Genomic DNA, 21,543 nt, shown 5'->3' with positions numbered 1-21,543 from the left:
CATAGGCTGATGGCTTTCATGCCAGGCTGCATTACATAGTTACATAGTTAGTCAGGTTGAAAAAAGACACAAGTCCATCCAGTTCAACCTTAAAGAATTGAGGCAGTAATTGCTGCAAAAGTGACCCAAACCAAGTACTGAGTACATATGCATGCTTATACTTTTCAGAGGTCGGCTATTGTTCTGTGTACAATCCTTGTTTTATTGATTGCATGTCATATTCTAATTTTTGTAGATTGTGGATTTGGGAATTTCATGAGCTGTAAGCCATAGGCATCACAATTATGACAAATCACGGAACTATCTGGCTTTGCATGTAATACCACGTACACACGACCAGACTTTCCAGCAGACTAGGTACGACAGTCTTCCAGACGGACTTTCGGCAGAGTTCCAATGGACTTTCCGAATGAACGGACTTGGCCACACATGAACGGATTAAGTCAGTTCGAAAGTCCGTTCATTTTGAACGTGATGACATAAGATGATGCCATATTTGGTCCGTCGGCCCAGCAAACAGACGAACGGTTTTCCCAAAAAGAATTGAGTCTGTCGGACAGATTTGAAACGTTCTATTTCTAGGTCCGTTGTATTTTTTTCACAAAAAACTATCGGATTAGTCCACACATGACTGGATTGTCTGACAGACAAATTATGTCAGACCTAGTCTGCTGGAAAGTCCGGTCGTGTGTGTGATAATGAATATCATATCTTAGTTTCACCTTTTAAGTTGCATTAGTGAAATAAATTAACTTTTGCACGATATTCAAGTTTTTAGATTATCACCTGTAATTAACTTTTACCTTGGTGTTTATTGTGGCTGCCACTGCTTTAGTTTTAGTTGTAGATGAGACTACTTAACAGTTGCAGGAGTGCCGGGAGCTGTCACTCATCTACCATCCGGTCTACTAGCATAGAAAGATCACTTACCAGCCTACAGAGGCTCACCTTTCCATGTTGGATTCCAAAACATTGCTGTAGTGCCTGCTTTGAGTTGACTCAAGTCAAACCAATGTCTGCATTTTGGCATCAATATTATATTGCCTGTAAGCATAATTATTAATATCTTGAAGATTCACTCTAACACAATATAATTATCTTTATTTCTACAGTGATGATTTTCGAGCACTACTAAATGTTTTGGTTTTTCATTTTGCTATTCACAAAGTTAACCAGAATGCAGAAATTTTACCCAATATAACACTGGGATATCATATGACTGATTCATCATTAGATGCTGGTATGGCTGTAAGAAATGTCCTACAAATTTTATCTGGACCACAGAAAACAGTCCCTAATTATTTATGCTCTGGAGAAGGCAAACTAGTGGGGTTTATTGGAGACCATTACTCAGTGACCACTATTCCAATGGCACAAATACTGGGGCTCTATGGATATACACAGGTAGGTGTTTTGTACATGAACGTCTATAATATTGTTTACATTATTTTAGGATGCCTCAGTAAACAGAAAATATGTTCCTGTACAATAAAGAAAAAAGGGTTGTATTAGTGTTGAGTGAACCCGAACTGTAAAGTTTGGGTTCGTACCGAAATTTTGGCTTTTTGGGTCCCGAACCCGAACAATTGACTGTATGTTCGGGTTCGGTGTTCGGTAATGTAATGGAGCTGTTTTAACAGCTGTAGGGCAGCCAATTAACATTCATTTAACTCATGTGCCCTTAGAAGCCATCACAGCCATGCCTACTAATGGCATGGCTGTAATTGGCCAGTGCAGCATGTGACCCAGCCTCTATTTAAGACAGAGGCACACAGCACAGCACAGCACTCTGCTTTAGATAGTGTAGGGAAAGGTTCCTGGCTGCTGCTGCTTTGAGGGAGAGAATTAGATAGGAGTACTGATTCTGAAATCTATTCTAATTAGTCACGATCTACATTGATTTAGTGATGTGGGTGCAGTGCACAAGTTTTTTACACTGCACTGAGAGAAAAGATAGACAGTGTAGGGTAAGGTTCCTGTTGCTGTTTTGAAGGAGAGAGAATTTCCCAAGAGTCCAGATTCAGAAATCTATTCTAATAACTCAGCGATCTACATAGATTTACCTAGTTGGGTTGCAGTGCACAGTCTTTTTACACTGCCATGAGCCCAATGCCAGAGAAAATATAACTTTTATCTGCAAGCTCAGTACACCAGCACTGCATATGTTACTGTGACATACACCCTGTACATACTGTGGGTGTATTCTGTTCTTCCAAAACACCCATTTAGGGTAAAAAATATATATTTTGCAGTGTTTGCCGCATATGTGGAGATGTGCGTTACGCAATTTATATAGTTTTCTTCTATTGTGCTATTCAAATGAAAAAAAATTAGGGAAAAAACATTTTTTTGAATAGCATTTTCATCATTCCTGTAGCTCTAAGATACACCATTTACATACTCTGGGTGTATTGTGCTATTGCAAAAACACCCATTTAGGACAAGATCCTAAATTTGGAAAATATGAGGAGAACGTCAAAGAAGGGATATGGCTTCGGTCAAGGTGCTGCTGGTGGAGCTCCTGTTGTAAGTGAAACACCTTCCTCAGGTGCGAGTAAGCGATAGAGACTGCAGCGGTATTTGATCAGGCCTAATGTGGCTTTACGAATGTTGAGGCCAGGACAAGTACAGGCGATACTAGATTGGGTTGCTGACAGTGCCTCCGGTTCCTTGACATTGTCTCCCACCCAGTCTCCTGATGAAAGATCAAAGTTGGCACCTGCAGCCAATGTCCATCAGTCTTTCACCTCACCCCCTTGCAAATCAGCCAAGCAGTCTGAGCCCCAGACCATGCAGCAGTCTCTTCTGCTTTTTGATGACTTTGTTAGCAGGGTTTCCCATGGCCATCCACCTAGCCCTGCCACAGAAGTGGAAGAAATTGTGTGCACCGATGCCCAACCACTTATGTTTCATGATAAGTAAGTACAGCATCCTCCAGGACTGTGACATTATAAGGGGGCGGGGTTACCATGTGACATCAACCGGTGACCCAACCCCTTGTCCCTATATAAGTCTCTGCACACCACGTCCCTGGCATTGCGGCTGGAGAGAGCGTCGAGTCAACATCTCCAGAAGAAGAAGAAGAAGAACGGAAGGCGGTGGCAGCAGTGGTGGCGGCGGTGACAGAAGACCGGGCCACCGCTAGTAAAAGAGCTGGAAGAAGAAGCGGTGGTCCGGCAAGAAGAACCGAAGAGGGGGACAAGACCCCCGAAGTCGGAAGAAGAGGGCGGCGACGAAGAAGAAAGCTGGGCTCCTCCGCTAGCAAAAGAGCTAGCTAAAGAGCAGAAGATAGCGGAGGAGTCTGGCGAGAAGACCCCTGAAGACGGAAGAAGACCCCTGGAGCTGTGCAATAAACTATTTTAACCCTTGTGTGTTGTGTTTTTTTTACATTTTTTTCACAGGTGAATGGGTAGGGGTACATTGTACCCCATACTCATTCACATAGGGTGGGGGGCCACTATCCAGGGGCCCCCTTATTAAAGGGGGCTCCCGGATTCCGATAAGCCCCCCACCCGCAGACCCCGACAACCAACGGCCAGGGTTGTCGGGAAGAGGCCCTTGTCCTCATCAACATGGGGGCAAGGTGCTTTGGGATGGGGGGCCGCAGGGCGCCCTCCTTCCCCCAAAGCACCCACCCTCCCATTTTGAGGGCACGCAGCCTGGTACGGCTTGGGGGGGGGGCGATCGCTCGTCCCCACCCCCTTTCCTGACTGGCCGGGCTGTGTGCTCGGATAGGGGTCTGGTATGGATTTTGGGGGGACCCCACGCCATTTTTTTCGGCATAAGGGATTCCCCTTAAAATCCCTACTGGACCTAAGGGCCTGGTATGCCTCCCAAGGGGGAACCCATGGCGTTTTTTTTTTATTTGGCGTGGAGTTCTCCCTTAGGATTCTTACTAAATACAGTGCCTGGTATTGGCGGGAATTCGGATCCCCGCACCAGTGTGAACCCGGCCAGCGATGCTTGTCGCTTATCGGGAAAGGAAAAGAAACATTTTTCCTTTCCCGATGCGAGCCAGCTCGGCGCTGGCTCCCACGACGGGGCTCGCAGGGTGTCAATCTCGCCGATAGAAGTGGCGAGATTGACACAATATTACGGTCACCAACTGTAGCTGGCAAATTACAGACTGTCCCTGCTCCAAACAGCAAACTCTATCCCTACACTGAGAAAAGACTGAGAAAAGACAGCTGCAGAATCGGTCAGCACTGCAGTGCACTATAATATGCTTTCTATATTTGAAAGAAAGTATATTATAAGTGTATTACAACCCTATATACTGTATAGCTATACCAGTCCTTAAAATGACTTTTGTGGACCTAATAGTAATAGCTAGTGATTACAGACTGATTGTCCCTGCTCCACACAGCGTCCTTTCCCTACACTGACAAAAGACAGAATGTAAAATGGCCTCCAGATCAGGTCTATTTATAAGGTAGGGGGTATGTCCATGTGCTGAAATGTCTCAATTGGCTGTCCTGTACCCCATGATGGATGTGTCATGGGTCAAAATTCTTCACAATGTAAACGAATATGAACAGCGTCATAAGTCCGCTGGTTTATCGAATTGTGAACGAGCAAAGTTTGCAGTGAACCGACCGCCAGGCGAACCGCAAGGCCATCTCTATCCAGGACTAGGGATGATCCGAACACCCCCGGTTCGGTTTGTACCAGAACCTTCGAACGGACCGAAAATTCGTACGAACTTTAGAACCCCATTAAAGTCTATGGGACTCGATCGTTCGAAATCAAAAGTGCTAATTTTAAAGGCTAATATGCAAGTTATTGTCCTAAAAAGGGTTTGGGGACCCGGCTCCTGCCCCAGTGGACATGTATCAATGCAAAAAATTTTAATGACGCTTTAATGACGCTTAAAGTAAAAAAAAAAAAAAAGTGAAATATTCCTTTAAATATCCTGCCTGGGGTATGTCTATAGTATGCCTGTGAAGTGGCATGTGTTTCCCGTGTCTAGAACAGTCCCTGTACAAAATGACATTTCTAAAAAAAAACTGCTTGCGGTTTTAATGTAATGTCTGGTTTCGGCAATACGGATGAAAATCATTGAGAAAAATGGCATGGGTAGCCTCCTCGCCCATTACCAGCCCCTTTGGGACTTGTACAGATATTAAAGGGAACCCCGTACTCAAATAAAAAATAGCAAAGGTGTGGGGCCCCCAGGCCCTATATACTCAGAACAGCAGTATACAGGCAGTGCAAACAAGACAGGGTCTGTGTAGGTTTGTTGTGTTAAATAGAATCTGTTTGTAATTTAGAACTGGTACATTTTTAAAGTGTATCTCCAGTCAAAACATCTATTTTTAAGCTTTTTGGAAAACATAGGGAAGAGTTATCTTCCCTGTATACTTTTTGTTTGCCGTCCATCTTTTTTCATCTCACTTCCTGTTGTCTCCTTCCATTTGCAAGTAGGAGACGTTTGTAAGTTGGATGTTTGAAAGTATGGGCTTGCCCTATATCCTCTACAGAAATTTGGCCCTAAGATGTTGGTGTTGCCACAACACTGTAAGCCCTCAAATGACTCTTGGTGGGCGCAGGAACACCCTGCTGTGAACTTTTATATCAAGAATTGTAATTACATGCCATAGTTGAACAGTGGTAGAAAAATTGGGCCTTTGGTGGTGGTGCTGGTTTTTACAACACTGTAAGTCCTCACAATTACTCTCGGTGGGCGCTGGAATGGGCCTTGCTGTGAAATAGAATATCAAGAATTGTAATTGCATGCACCTGTTAAACAGGGGCTGGAAAATTGGGCCTTAGGCACTGGTGCTACGACACTGCAACCCCTCACAGATACTCTAGTTGGAGAGCAGGAATGAGCCCTGCTGCAAAGTATTGCATCAAAAATTTTAATTATATGACCCTGTTAAACAGGGGCTGAAAAATTGGGCCTTAGGCACTGGTGCCACGACACTGCAACCCCTCACAGATACTCTAGTTGGAGAGCAGGAATGAGCCCTGCTGCAAAAATTTTAATTAGACGACCCTGTTAAACAGGGGCTGAAAAATTGGGCCTTAGCCACTGGTGGTGCGCCCAGAACCAAAAATGTTCTTCCAAGCTATCAGCAGGATCATTGAGTAGGAAGAGGATAATCAGTCAACATAACAGGATAGTCACTCAGCATCAGCATAGGTAGTCTTGAAGGTATGTGACATTTAAAAAAAAATATATTTGATTACATCAGCTTCAGGTGCTTGATAGCTGGTGGTGATCCAAGACTGATTCATCTTTATGAAGGTCAGTCGATCAACAGAGTTGATGGACAGGAGCACCCTGTGATTGGTTACAAAGCCTCCATCAGCACTGAATGTGCATTCAGAAAGAACGCTGGATGCAGGACAGGCCAGTAGCTCAATTGCATACTGTGCAAGCTCTGGCCAGTGATCCATCCTCAAGACCCAGTAAGCCAGAGGATTTTCGGTGGGAAAGGTGTCTAAGTCTGACCTTGCCCCTAGGTATTCCTGCACCATGTAAATCAGGCACTGGCGATGGTTGCTGGAACCGAACAGACCGTGGGACTGCGGACTAAAAAATTGTCTGAACGCATCGGTCAGATGGCCACCTTCTCCACCGCTCCTTCTGTGACTGACCGAAGCCTCAGCAACACGTTGTCCAGGACCAGGAATTTGTAACCTCCCAGTCTCTGGGAATGCATTGCACAAACCTTTCTGCAAGGCCTCCTGGAGAATTCTCATCCTCTGCTCCCTCTGCAAAGGCAAGATAAGGTCCGCAACCTTGCCCTTGTACCGTGGACCAAGGAGCGTTGCCAGCCAGTAATGATCCCTCTCCTTGATCCGCTGAATACAAGGATCCTTCTGCAGGCTTTGCAGGATCAGGGAGGCCATGCAGTGTAGGTTAGCTGAGAAATTCGGTCCGGTGTCCTCTGGGTCACAAAGGATGACATGATCTGCAGTCACCTCCTCCAAGCCATGTACAAGTCCATGGGTTTCTTGGGACTGTAAATCATCCCTAAAAGACTGCTGCTGCTGATGCTGAGTGCCAGGCTCCACCCCCATGCTGACACAATCCTCCTCCTCTTCCTGTGTGATCGGCGGGACAGCAGGAACCCTGTCTGGATAAAGGGGGCCTTGAGAGGCAAGGAAGTCCTCCTCTTCCTGCCTCTGTTCTGCCTCAAGTGCCCTGTACATTATACCATGCAGCATGTGCTCCAATAGGTGGACAAGAGGTACAGTGTCACTGATGCACGCACTGTCTCTGCTCATCATCCTTGTGGCCTCCTGAAATGGTGACAGGACAGTGCATGCATCCCTGATCATGACCCACTGGCGTGGGGAAAAAAACGAGCTCCCCTGACCCTATCCTTGTGCCGTAGTCCCACAAGTACTCACTGATGGCCCTCTGCTGCGTGCGCAGCCGCTGCAGCATGGCCAACGCTAAGTTCCACCTGGTGGGCATGTCACAGATAAGGCGGTTCCTGGGCAGATTCAACTCTTTTTGGAGCTCAGCCACCCGAGCACTAGCTTGATATGACCGGCGGAAATGAACACAGACTTTCCTGGCCTACCTCTGGACATCCTGTAAGCCCGAGTAGTAAGTTAAGCACGTGAGCCAGACAGGGCACATGGGTCAGTTGTCCCTGTCGGAGGGCGGAGAGGAGGTTGGTGTCATTGTCGCAAACCACCATTCCTGGCTTAAGCTGGCAGGGCGTCAACCACCTCTCAGCCTGCCCCTGCAGGGCTGACAGGATATTTGCCCCAGTGTGGCTCCTGTCCCCCAAGCACACCAGTGCAAGCACGGCATGGCATCTTTTTGCCTGGGTACTTGCGTAGCCCCTTGAACGCCTACGGAGCACCTCTGGTTCTGAAGACAAAGCACAGGAAGAGGCCATGGAGGAAGAAGAGGAGTGGGTGGAGGAGAGAGGTGTGTCACAACCAGTAGTAGCATTTTGGAGGTGTGGTGGTGGAACAACCTTCAAAACTACTGCACCTTGTCCTGCATCCTTCCCAGCTGCCAGAAGAGTGACCCAATGGGCAGTGAAAGACAGGTAACATCCCTGTCCATGCCTGCTGGACCATGAGTCAGCGGTAATATGCACCTTACCACTGACCGCCCTGTCCAGCGAGGCATGGACGTTGCCTTCCATATGCCGGTAGAGAGCCGGAATAGCCTTCCGTGAGAAAAAGTGGCGTTTAGGAACCTGCCACTGAGGAACCGCACATTGCACAAACTCACAGAAGGGGGCCGAGTCTACCAACTGACAAGGCAGCAGTTGAAGTGCTAGCAATTTAACCAAGCTAGCATTCAAACGCTGGGCATGTGAATGGCTGGGAGTGAACTTCTTTAGACAGTCCAGCAGCTGGGGCAGGGAAATTTGTCTGGTACAATCGGACGTCCGTGTACTGCTAGCAGAACGCCCGCAAGTACTTGGCTGTGACAAACCTAATACTACACCTTCATTCCTCTCAGTGCAGGTTTCAGAGAGGACTGAAGGTGTAGTGGGGTTGGAGATCCCAGCTTATGAGGAGCAAGGAGAGGTCCGCTTTGTTCTTTGGTGTGGGTCTTTAAGGTATGCTTGCCAACGAACTGCATGGCATATGTCTGGTCAAGCATGTGGTGCCCAAGAGGCTGATGTTTTGGCCACGTGAGATACACTTCAGACATATGTTACAAATAGCAGTATTGCGATCTAATGCATTGGTCTCAAAAAAGGCCCACACCAAAGAACTTTTGGAATAACGCGCAGAGGCAGCGTCCCTCACAGGCAGATCTCTGCGGTGTGATTCAGTCGGGGTGCTGCCCTTAAGCTGGCCCCTGAAGGCAATCCTGCCTCATTGGAGATGTGCCTCCTCCTCCTCTTCTCTGCTATCCGGCACCCATGTGGAGTCAGTGACCTCATCATCCCCTCCATCTTCATCACTGGAGCAAACCTGGCAGTATGCTGCAGTTGGTGGAACAATGCTGACAGATTGCTGTCCTTCTTGAGCATCCCCTCTCTCTGGGCACACGCTACTGCCTTCCTCTAGCTCAGTATCATCATCAGATACTTCAAAACGATCGTCATCCTTCTGGAGCATGTACCCAACACTGTGCTCAAACAGTTCAGGGGACTCCTTCAGGCGGACATGATGGGTCTAGGGAAGGAGTGACTGATGCCATTGAGACGAGGGAAGAGGCCGCGTTGGCAGGTGCTTTGCTAGTAAACTAAGCCTCGGTGAGAGAGGATGAGGAGGATGTGGAGGGCTTGGTCATCCACTCTACCAAATTTTCAGCATGTTGCGACTCAATACGTCCAGCTGCCAAAAATAAGGGCAAGCGTGTCCCATGGCCACGTGTTGATGACGATGCACCGCATCCACGATCAGCACTGCTGTCTCTAGACACAGAGCCTGCTTGCCCTCCTTTTTAATGTTGAAACTTTTTATTGAAGTAATATCACTCACATGTACATAACAGAAAAGTAAAGTACAGGTACACTTTTAGCATGAACAGGTAGGATGTAACAAAGAACAAAAGATCCACAATTCAAAGTAATGCAAGGACCGTCAAACCTAGTCCTATTATCTTCCCCATCCTGCAAGGCTCTGTCAAGTAATAATTGGACTTATTTGTATTGCTAACAACAACTGAATGTTAACTAAGTAGAGACTAAACTTAGATCTCCTTGGGCTGCTCTGCAAGAGCTCTGGAACTGGTGATTCTATCCCCAACCCTCCCACCCCCACGGGGATCTAACTGTGAGAGGGAAGGGGATCTCAAATTAACATTGGTTGCATAAGGCCACCTCGTTCCTATGTACGTTTATTATGCCTGCCCATCTTATGTCTTGGAGACATTGTGTGTGAAAGGTTAATACCGACCAGGCGGGGTCTGGGGATCTAAACATGAGTTGACCTTCTAGCCTTTGGATCGTGATACCTACTCTAATGGGTAAGGGAACAAATCAGAGTAGTGTACAGGGAAAAGGATGGAAGAGTGGGATAGATACCAGTACATGTAGGTCAGTGTAATTAATTAGGCGGAGGTCATCCCTCAGGTCAAGCTATAGACTGCGTAAGGCCGCGTACACACGGGCGGACTGTTGGCTCAACTTTGTCCGCTGAACAGTGTTTCAGCGGACAGTCCGCTCGTGTGTGGGGCTTCAGCGGACAGTTTCAGCGGACAGTTTAACGAACAAAGTTTTTCGGAAATTCCGAAAAACTGTCCGCTGAAACTTGGTTTGAGCGAACAGTCCGCCCGTGTGTAGGCTACTTTCGAAATGAGCAAACTGTTCCCGCTCGGAGGGAAGTCTGCTCATTTCGAGCGCGTGTGCAGGTAGGCGGGGCCCGCGACGGAGACGTCGCGGGCTCCGCCGCCTGGAATGGACTTAAAGGGGAACTCCAACGCCGAAAAAAATCGGCGTGGGGGTCCCCCCAAAGTCCACAACAGACCCTTGTCCGAGCACGCTACCCGGCCGGCCAGGAAAGGGGGGCGAGCGAGCGCGCCCCCCCTCCTGAGCCGTACCAGGCCGCGTGCCCTCAACATGGGGGGTGCCTTGGGGAAGGGGGGGAAGCGCGGCCCCCCCACCCCAAAGCACCTTGTCCCCATGTTGATGAGGACAAGGGCCTCTTCCCGACAACCCTGGCCGTTGGTTGTCGGGGTCTGCGGGCGGGGGGCTTATCGGAATCCGGGAGCCCCCTTTAATAAGGGGGCCCCCGGATAACGGCCCCCCACCCTATGTGAATGAGTATGGGGTACAATGTACCCCTACCCATTCACCTGTAAAATAAAAGTACCCAAAAAAAAACACAACACACAAGATAAAATATTTTATTGCACAGCTCCGGGGGTCTTCCGTCTTCGGGGGTCTTGTCCCCCTCTTCGGTTCTTCTGCCGGGCCACCACGCCTTCTTATAGCTCTTTTGCAGGTGGTGGCCCGGTGGTCGCCCCCCTTTCCTGGCCGGCCGGGTAGCGTGCTCGGACAAGGGTCTGTTGTGGACTTTGGGGGGACCCCACGCCGATTTTTTTCGGCGTTGGGGTTCCCCTTTAAGTCCATTCCAGGTGGCGGAGCCTGCGACGTCTCTGTCGCGGGCCCCGCCTACCTTGACACGCGCTCGAAATGAGCGGACTGTTGCCTCGTGTGTGGGCGATTCCGCTCATTTCAAAAGTTGCGCGGACTTAGTACGACGAACAAAGTTTGCCGTATTTGTCCGCTCAAAAAGTGCCGTGTGTGGGCGTGTTCGTTCATTCAAAAGTTTGAGCGGACTGTTTGACGAACTTAGTTTCGGCAGACAGTCCCCGCGTGTGTACGCGGCCTAAGAGTTTTTTATATTCCTCCATTTGTTGAAACTGTAGCCAGCATGCCCAAGTTGTCTGAAATTTGTGTGAGGTTTCCTTAACCTGGTGTATGATAGCTTCCATCTCTGCAATCTTATTTACCCTCTGTAACCACTCAGCAATGCTGGGAGGGGTGGTGGATTTCCATCGTGTAGGTATGCATAATTTTGCTGCATTTATCAAATGGTGCATGAGGGATTTCCTGTATTGCCGTTGGGGCAATGCTGTGTGGTGGAGTAGAAATAGGGCTGGGGTAAACTCAGGAGTATATGTAGTGATTTTCGAAATGAGGCGACCGATCTCTGCCCAGAAAGGTTGGATTCTATCACATTCCCACCATATGTGCATGATATTACCTGTGGCTTTCTCACACCTCCAACAGGTGGGAGGAATTTGTGGGTAACACTTGTGGAGACGTTCGGGTGTTTTGTACCAGCGTGAGAAAAGTTTGTAACCGTTTTCCTGAACTGATACATTCAGGGAGCCCTTATGTATGTTTAGCCAAATATTGTCCCATTCCTCCTGCGTCAGGGAGATATTCAGATCATTTTCCCATCTGTGTATGCATGGGTTGTCTGACTTTGAAGGCTTGGGAGATAGGATGGTGTATAACTCTGATATGACATGTCTGATGGGTTCGTCACTAGAACACAGCATCTCAAAAGGTGTGAGATCTCTGCTCCATTGTTGTGGCGTGGCTGTCTTGAGTAGGAAATGTCGGATTTGGAGGAATTGAAAGAAAGGTACTATCCTATCTGGAAAGTGAATCGGAAGGTCATGGAAAGGGATCAACTCCCCCTTTTTGAAGAACGCCCCTGCTTTCCTAGCGTTTATCGGATAGCTAGAAAGTGCTGGATGGTTTGGCATGCCCGGAGAGAAGTCCGGGTTCCCTTCCAGAGGGGTTAATGGACCTGGGACCGAAGCTATCTGAGTCTTTCGACAGGCGTTTCGGAAAATAGTTATGGTTGGGCCTATTAAAGGGTGTTGCAAAAGTGCTTGTGGCGTGGATTTTGTGCTGAGCCAAGGTAGGTGTTGTAATGGTAATGGGGAGAAAGCTCCCTCCAGCCATACCCAAGCTTTGAATTCCCCGTGTACGTGCCAGTCTATGATCCTGGACAGGAGGCATGCCCAGTGGTATTTTTGTACATCCGGGAGTCCTATACCTCCCTGTCTGATAGATTTGGTCAGGATGGACCATTTGATGCGAGGAGGTTTATCTGCCCATAGGAATTTCAAACATAAACTTTTGTAAGTAGAAAATAATGTTTGGGGTAGCTTTATTGGAATTGTCTGTAAAAGGTACAAAAGTCTGGGAAGAGTGTTCATTTTGAGAATCGCCGCTCTGCCAAACCAAGAGAACGACTGCTTATGCCAGTTCTCAAGATCCTGCCTAATGGTGTTGAGAAGCGGGAGAAAATTTCTGGGATATAGATCTTCTAATTTAGCTGGAAGTTGAATTCCCAAATATGTAATGGAATGCCTTTCCCAGCCAAATGGAAAATTCGCTTTGAATTGTTGGACAATGGCTTTAGATTTACCAAAGTTAATTTGTAGGTTTGAGAGTTCCTTAAATAGGGAAAAATCTTTTAGCAGGTTGGGTATCGTTGTGATTGGGTCAGACAAGAATAGAAGCACATCGTCGGCGTAAGCCGCCACCTTTTGTTGGACGCCGTTTATCTGCACCCTTTTAATGGATGGGTTTGCCCTGATTCTTTGAAGCATTGGTTCCATAGTGAGGACGAAAATTAGTGGTGAAAGGGGGCATCCCTGCCTGGTTCCGTTGGATAGGGAGAAGGCGTCCGACAGGTGACCATTGGTTTTGATTCTAGCTGTTGGGAACGAGTACAATGCCATAATATATTTGAGGAGTCGCTCTCCAAGGCCCACTTTGCGCAGTACTGCTATCATATAGTCCCAGGCCACTCTGTCGAACGCCTTCTCCGCATCCAAGGAAAGAAAAAACCCCGGGATATTGTGTGTGGTCATCCATTTGTGTATGTTAATTGCTTTTAGGGTATTGTCTTGGGCCTCTCGATTCGGGATGAAACTAACTTGGTCTAGGGTTATCAGGGAAGGTAATAGAGGGAGTATTCTGTTTGCCAGGATTTTTGCATATATATTCATATCTACATTAATTAAAGAAATGGGTCTGTAATTGGGGATAAGGGCTGCCTCCTTTCCAGGTTTAGGGAGAACTGTGATATGAGCTTTAAGGATGTCGGTGTGTTTGGAAGGTTCAGTAGGCATGGTATTGAAAAACTTTAGGATGTAGGGGCTTAAGGTTTCTGAAAATGTTTTATAATAACTGGCGGATAGGCCGTCCGGTCCTGGGCTTTTGCCTGTTTTCAATTGCTTAAGGGCCATAATGAGCTCCTCCCCCGTGATAGGAGAGTCTAGGGTCGTCGCCGTTTCAGGGGTGATGGGTTTTGGGCTGTATTGCTCTAGGAAGTCCCGTATCTTCTGTCGTCTGTCTGTGGCCGTATCGGTTGTGGGGGGTGAGGGCAAGTTGTAGAGGTCCGTGTAAAAATGTCTAAATTGTTGAGCAATAGCTGTGGGGGTTATATGTTTATTACCCTTAGGGTCTGTAATATGGTGAATAACCGAAGACATTCTTTTCTTTTGTAGTGCCCTCGCTAAATATTTGCTTGACTTGTTGCCAAATTCGTAAAAAAGGCGTTGTGTAAGCGCAAATTTGCGTTTAGTGGTTTTCCCCAATTCCACCTTCAGGTCCTCCCGTGCCTGCTGGAGTTCAGCCAGCGTGGCTTCAACAAGCGACTGTTTGTGTAAGGCCTCAAGGGTATGAATGTGCTCCGATAAGCTGTTAATACGGGCCTGGCGGATTTTCTGTCGCCTAGCCGCTAATGCCATAAATTCACCACGGATCACACATTTATGCGCCGCCCACAATGTGATCGGGTGCGTCGTGGAAGGAGAATTCTCCTGAAAGTAGTGCTTGAGGCATTTGTCAATATTTTGGGTGTTGTCCATATCAGTTAACAAGGAATTGTCTAGTCGCCATTTGAACAGTCTGGTTGGAGCAAGAGGGGATGAAATAGTGACCGTGATCGGGTGATGGTCCGATGGGACCATGGGATCAATAGATGCTGTTGTGAGGGATTCTAGGTTTGTCTGGGACATGAAAAAATAGTAAATTCTTGTATATTTATGATGTGGGGGGGAATAGAACGTGTAGTCCTTGATTGTTGGGTGGAGTGTGCGCCAAGTATCATGTAGAGCTAGTGTCGCCAACTGTGTTTTGATAGCACGCAGTGCGCGGTAGGTAATGGATGATGTTCCCGAAGACGAGTCTATTGCCGGTGAAAGAGCCACGTTAAAGTCTCCTCCAAGTATCAGCATACCCTGAGTGAAGGAGGTGAGCTGTTGGATTGTGTCACAAAAAGAATGGGACCTGCATTTTGTTTGGGGTATATATATTTGCTAAAGTGACTGTCTTGTTGTATAACTTCCCTTTCAGAAATATATAGCGAGCAGTCGGGTCGATGAGAGTATCCTGTACTTGTAGGGGGCAGTGCTTAGATACTAGAATTGAAACGCCTTTAGTTTTGGCATTCTCATTGGTTGCATGATACACTATTGGGAAGTATGAGGAATGTAACTTGGGTATGTGGCGTGTTTTGAAGTGAGTTTCCTGAAGGAATACTACGTCCGCTTTGGCTTTTTTAAGGAGGAGTAATAATTGTGACCTCTTCTCAGGGGTGTTTAGGCCCCTTGCATTAAGAGAATAGAGCTTGACCTGAGGGGGTCGAGTAGCAACGTCCCTACGTGACATGTTTTTAGGCTGTCACCTTGGAACTTAGTTGGGCCTGTGAGAACGTCGAAAGAAGAAAAGAAGAAAAAAAAATAAGAAAAAGGAGGGAAAAAAAAGGGGGGGGGGGGGGGGTTAGGAATAGAGTGAAAAAGATTCACTCTAAGGTTCAGTACCGGAAAGGAAAGGGACCAGCCCCCCCCTTTGCAGAACTGTCAGTCCGGTTGGGTACAGTGCCCGGGGGAGGTGTGTCCCCTATTGATAGGGGCACTCTCCCCTAGACCTCTGTGTGGGGGTTGGAGAAGACCGAACGAAGGGAACGGATCTGTGACCAAATTAGGTGACAACGGCACACCGCCGCTGTCCATGCCAGGTGTGAATCTGCTTGACAGATGACATGGAGGCATGAAATCTTTGAACCAGTTAGAACCATATAGAAGAGGCGACAGAGTCATAGGACTTAAGACACCTATAAGTTGGACTCCAGCCACATAGTTAATGCTGCGTTGTGGATGTATGCATGCCTATCAGGACAACGGACCATTAACTAAGTATATTGATCTTAGCCATTTAAATACTAGTTACAGATATAAAGCCGCAACTCACAAGCGTGCACTACATAAATGTACATTTCTATTTCAATGTAAATCCAAATTTATCCCCTGTGGACATGAGGATGGAGCCCACGGGCATCCCGAGACTTACAACCTCTCATTCATAGGTGTAACCGAACAGTTAGTAAGTGGGAAACGTTATGGTAACTAGTGTCACCCACCAATCCAATGAATGGTCGTCTGTCTCCTTAGTGTGACACTAAGGGCAACTAGCTAGGAGTAGAGGCTCACACGATGTTTGGGTTTAAAGACCCCAGTTAAAGGTCCATTTACCTAAGTACCCTACTCATGGCCTTAGTGACGGGTAAACCTGCGGATCACGGAGTCATTTAATCAGGTTAGATAATGTGCACCATTCTCCATGCTACCGTGAACCCATCTCCTTCCTTATTAGCCCACAGAAGCAATGCCTACCGGATGGGACTCTGTGATGTTGCTTTTGTCATCAACTTTATACAGACATGTCTAAGCAATGCAAGCGTTCGCGGAGGGGGTGCTGGAGGGAATACTGGGGTGAAAGGGAATCAAAGTGGTTTATGAGCAATGCTGCACTCCATGTGAGCGCGTTAGGTCATTCGGCAGTTGCTCACAGCTCTTGGGGAATTTTACAACCATGAGGGTACCTGATGGGGTGAGGTTTGGTATGTATAGGCGTATTAAAGCCTAGAAGAGTCATCCCTCCAGCATTCCCTTACCTTAGCCAACCTGCCCTAAACACTTATGCTTCCACAAACAGAGAGAGAAAGAAAAAAAAAAAAAAACCCAAAAAGGGGGGCAAATTATACCATTTAGAAAGCACAGTTCCCCATGTTACCTCCGTACAATTACTACAGGTCCATTTGAGGAGGTCTATCATGAGGTGTTCCGTGAATGCGGCCTCCCTCTTAAGGGCCTTCCACCAGGCCTTATGTATATACCTGGAATACGTCCAGTGGTGTGGTGGGTGGACCGTGCAGTACATCGAGGGAGACTCAGCTTGTTAGTTCAGCCATGGAGATGTCCATGTTAAGGCGGAACCTGGGTAAGCACTTATTAGGCCTCAAGGCTCTAATTACCAGTACCATGAAGTCATGGTTATATTGCAGGTAGAAGTGAGAAGTGATGGAAAAAAAAAAAAAAACCCAGATAAAATAGCAAGAATGTAAAGGTTATAAAGTAATGCAAAGAGCAAAAATGGGGATACGCTGGGACTTAGCTGCAGTGGAAGATCAGTATCTTGGAGAGAGACCCCGGTGGGGTCCAATGTCCCGTCTTGCTCTCCTGGATCTTGGTGAGTCAGAAGGGCTGACGTCGGTGTGAGACCCTCCACGAGGGGCATGTTGTCTCGGTCCTGAAGGAGACCTGTGTCTGCGATGTCTGGAGTTTTGGGCATCCATCGGTTCCTCCTGTGATCGACGTCTGCTGGGTGGAGGACGGCTCCGAAATCCTGCGTACCAAGCTGGGATATCCATTACTGGTATGTCCATAGCTTCGCAAAAGTACGGGAGCTCCTCAGGGACTCTCAACAATGCAGTGCGACCGCGGTAGGTCGCGGATAGACCGAAGGGAAATTTCCATTTGTACGGAATACCTTTAGAGCGTAAGGTATCTAGTAGTGGACGCAAATCCCTTCTGTGCTGAAGCGTTATGCCCGATAGGTCCTGGTATATGTGTATTGTGGCGCCCTCATGTTCCAACTGTATTCTGTTCCGCGCTTTGCAGGGTATTTCTTCCTTCAGTTTGTAGTCCACGAGACAGCACACAACGTCACGCGGGGGGTCAGTATCTCTTCCTTTAGGCCTCAGGGCTCTATGGATCCTCTCCATAGCCACTGGAGATTGCATAGGTTTATCCAAGAGATTATTAAACAGCCCTGTCACTGTTACTTCAAGCTGTTCCGCGTCTACAGATTCTGGCAGACCCCGCACCCGTATGTTATGACGTCTTCCTCTGTTGTCTAGGTCTTCCAAGTGACGCTGAAGGTCTCTCATTTGTAATGTGTGCGTGTCTACCTTGGAAGCTATACTGTAGATGGCTGTGCTCTGCTGGGCCGTTGTCCTTTCTACCTCATGGACCCTGTCTGCAATAGCCCTGATGTCAATCCTGAGATCTGCTATGGCTGCAGACATAGTTTCCTTAATGTCAGCAGCGATCATCCTCAGGTCCATTAGGCTGGGATGCTGCCGCTGCGGGTTCCCCTGCTCTCTCATATCAGTCAGTGTGAGGTGGGGAGATCCGCTCGGCGGTGTAGTGTGAGCGGCCTGTGGCGGAGTCTGGCGGGAAGCCGCCATGTTACCTCGCTGCGTGCGGAAGATGTCCGGGATCGTTTGGCTCAGACTGCCCGGTTGTCGCCTCGGTGATCGCGAGCGGGATGCCGATGAGTGCCTGGAGGCTGTGCCCATGTTTTTCCTTTCTTGTGCTTCGTGAAAAGCCTCCTATTCAGCTGTGGAGATGGACAGCGGCGGGGAGCTCTGCTCTCAAGTGTCCATTTCCCTCCGCGGTCAGGCCACGCCCCCTGCTTGCCCTCTTTTATTGTCTTGTGACTGTCTGCCTCTCCTTGTTGGCCTTCCAGACATACTAATGGTCTGCAGGGAGATGATAACACCAGCAATTGGGGTAGCTTTAGGTGCACACTGAGCAGATGACACAGTACACCAACTGTAATTACTGCAGTTGCCTGCCTGTGGTATAGGATCTGAAGAACATGAGCAATTGGGGTAGCATCCTGCCTGTGGCCAATTATGGCTCTCCTCGCTGCCAGCACTGTGATTGGCCAAGCATGTGGGTCACAGGGCATGCTTGGCCAATCATCAGCCAGCAATGAACGACGAGACATAGCAACGGCGCCATTGGCTCCCGCCTCTGTCAGTCAAAATCAGTTAGCCAATCAGGAGAGAGGGGTGACGAGGCTGAACCAGGGCTCCATGTCTGAATGGAAACAGGGAGCTGTGACACGGCTCGGGTGCCCAAAATTGCAAGGTGCTTGCTGTGGGGGCACTGGACAGGAGGAAGAGGCCAGGAGAACCTAAGAGGGACCTGAGAAGAGAAGGATCTGGGCTGTTCTGTGCAAAAACACTGCACAGGGCAGGTAAGTATACCCTGTTTGTTATTTTTAGAGAAAAAAACAAAACTAGACTTTAGAATTCACAGATTCATTATTCACTTTGTATGCAAATTTCTGCTTAAGTGAGTGATGATTACAATAGTCACATACATCGGGATTGTTGTCCTTTGATGTGTGGAGTTCTTGTTTGGCGTGTTCCTTCTCGGTCTCCCCTTAGTTCAGATACCCCGGATGGCCTTGAAGTACACTTTCCCTCCATCCTCCCCCCTCCCTCCCCCCTTCCCCCCCTTTTTCCTTTTTCTCCCCCTTCTTTCATGTATTATGTACAGACCTATTCATGTATATTGACTAAAGTATGAAGCAATTCAGCCTTAAAGAAGGGACTGTACCAATATAACTGCAAAACATCTCGGCTTTGACTGCTTGTATACAGTGTACTTACTGTATATACGTTACTGTTTTTATAGGGACGACATTTGGCCCCTTGTTTATATATGTGTATGTCTTTCTTTGTAAACTTTTTTTCAATAATAAATTATATATTCATGTATTTTTAAATTTTGTGTTATATTATACTTCTCTGGAGATGACCGTTCAACACCCTATATCCATTGCTTACTTTCCTTATAGACTTTATAATCACTTAAAGTGATTTAATACAGAAGAAGATGTGAAAGTATCACAAGGTGTCAGATTATATCATCATCTTTTTCATCATACGTCTAAAATTATATGCAGTCTTCCCATATTCTCTACTTTGCCTAGAATACATTTAACTGAACGGGTTTGAAAGTATTTTAATGGCAAAGTGGAGAATTTTAAAACATCATGGTGTATACAAGCCTCCCTAATGAGAGCAAAATGTATAATTCCTAAATGCAAGTAAAGATAAACAAATTTATCTCATTTTGGATAGATTCGGCATGTCAGATGTTGGCACCCAGAATTGAAAACGACAGGGGGTGTGGACAAATGAGGAGGCAGAGTTATATTGTATGGCTAGGTTCATTGTATATGTAAATACACTCCAATCACTATAAGAGTATTTACATATACACAGTTAGATCTGCATTGTCAATTCCAGTTGATACATGTACTTCGTCAGATGCAGGAAACATCTCCTCATGTTCAACTTATATATTATTAGTGTTGGGCGAGCAGTTCAGGCCGTGAATAGGTTTGTGGTGTACATCACCTGTTTGCATGTTTGGTGAACAGCCACATTTTCGGGGTGCTCCGAGGCAAGTTTGCCCACTGAGCACACAATGAATAACTACTGGTTGTTAAGGAGTGGATTGGGAAGCCAGGCACCACGTCCTTAACAGCAGATGAGTCATCAGCTGTCTACGGGCCTCCCCACTGACAGCTGAATTTAAATAAAAACATTGTCGGCAATAGAAATAAAAATAAAAAAAAAGCAATGTTGAGGGTCCCTTCCAATCCATACCAGGCCCTTTGGATCAGGTATGGATTTTAAGGGGAACCCACGCCAAAAAAAAATAAAAAACCCATATCCGATCATGCAGCCTGGCAGGCCAGGAAGGGGGGGGGGGCGCCCCCTCTGAACCATACCAGTCCACATTCCCTCACCATGGGGGGTGCTTTGGAGCAGGGGGGATCTGCCCCCTCCACCTCAAAGCACCTTCTCCCCTCCACACCAAAGCACCTTGTCCCTATGTTGATGTGGACAGGCTGCCAGGTTGCATTCTCGAATATGGGTCTGGTATGGATTATGGGGGGGGGGGAGGACCTCACACCATTTATTTTTATTTTTTTGGGTGGAGTATGCCTTAAAATCTATACCAGATCCAAAGGGCCTGGTATGGATTGGGGGGACCCCCACACCATTTGTTTTACATTTTTGTATTGCCAGCAATGGCTTGCAGCCAGGAAAATCAATTTAAAATTATTATTAATTTTTTTCATATACTTTTTGTCAGCTTTTCTGCAGCAAGTTCTATATATGGTACAGATGTGTTATTTTACAGGCAGGCTAAGGGGACCCCCCATGCACTTTATTTAAAGGAGTTTTTGATTTTTATTGTTTCATTTTAGGCCTCATTAAAATCACACAAAATAAGTGTAAATACCATAGTTTGTAGGTGTGATAACTTCCATGCGAACCAATCGATATACACTTTTTTTAATCGTAAACATGTTGCAGAATAAATGTTGGCCAAAAATTATGAAGAAGTTTGATTTTTACATTTTTTTTATTGGATATGTCTTATAGTAGAAAGAAAAAATTATATATTTTTTTCAATATTTTCTGTATTTTTTCATTTATATCACAAAAAATGAAAAAACCCAGTAGTGATAAAATACCACAAAAAGAAAGCTCTATTTGTGTGAAAAAAATATAGAAATTGTGTTTGGGTATAGTGATGGACGAACTTCCGACGGGACGTTTCGCGAAAGCGAAATGCGAACGGACCCAAACGTTCGCGAAACCGAACGTTCGCCGCGGGCCCCATTGACTTCAATGGGAGGCGAACTTTGCAAACCTTCATGTCGAATTTGCGGCCACGTGGTAATTATTAGGGGGTAAAACGTAGTCCCACCATCTGGACAATGACATAATACATGTATGAGGTGAATTTGGGATCGATAACTACAAGCATTTTTATTTTATTTGGGAAATTGTTCTAACAATTCAGGACTATGGAGCTAATGAAGGCAATGGAGGAGAGGGAAGGTCAGGGACCAGGGTAGGCAAAGAAGAGGGTGCAGGAGATGATCACCAGCAGCGTGACATACCGGAATGACACATGCACCGTGATAGAGGCATCTGACAGCAGCACCGTAATACAGAGCACTGACAGCAGCACCGTGA

General features: G+C 46.9%; 1 protein-coding gene across 1 annotated transcript in view; it reads left to right on the top strand.

The window, feature by feature from the left end:
- Nucleotides 1-21,543, top strand: part of LOC143975931 (extracellular calcium-sensing receptor-like) — a 69,895-nt gene that overhangs the window by 15,207 nt on the left and 33,145 nt on the right. Inside the window, exon 2 of the mRNA XM_077478464.1 lies at nucleotides 1,113-1,404. Within this exon, the coding sequence (XP_077334590.1) occupies nucleotides 1,113-1,404 (292 nt within the window). The remainder of the gene's footprint in view (nucleotides 1-1,112; nucleotides 1,405-21,543) is intronic.

Source organism: Lithobates pipiens, unplaced genomic scaffold (assembly GCF_037356315.1).
Source record: "Lithobates pipiens isolate NorthernLeopardFrog02 unplaced genomic scaffold, aLitPip1_a1.2 Scaffold_13, whole genome shotgun sequence".
NCBI classification, from domain to species: Eukaryota; Metazoa; Chordata; class Amphibia; order Anura; family Ranidae; genus Lithobates; species Lithobates pipiens.
The sequence above is the reverse complement of the archived record's forward strand: the minus strand, read 5'-3'. Positions and strand labels throughout refer to the sequence as shown.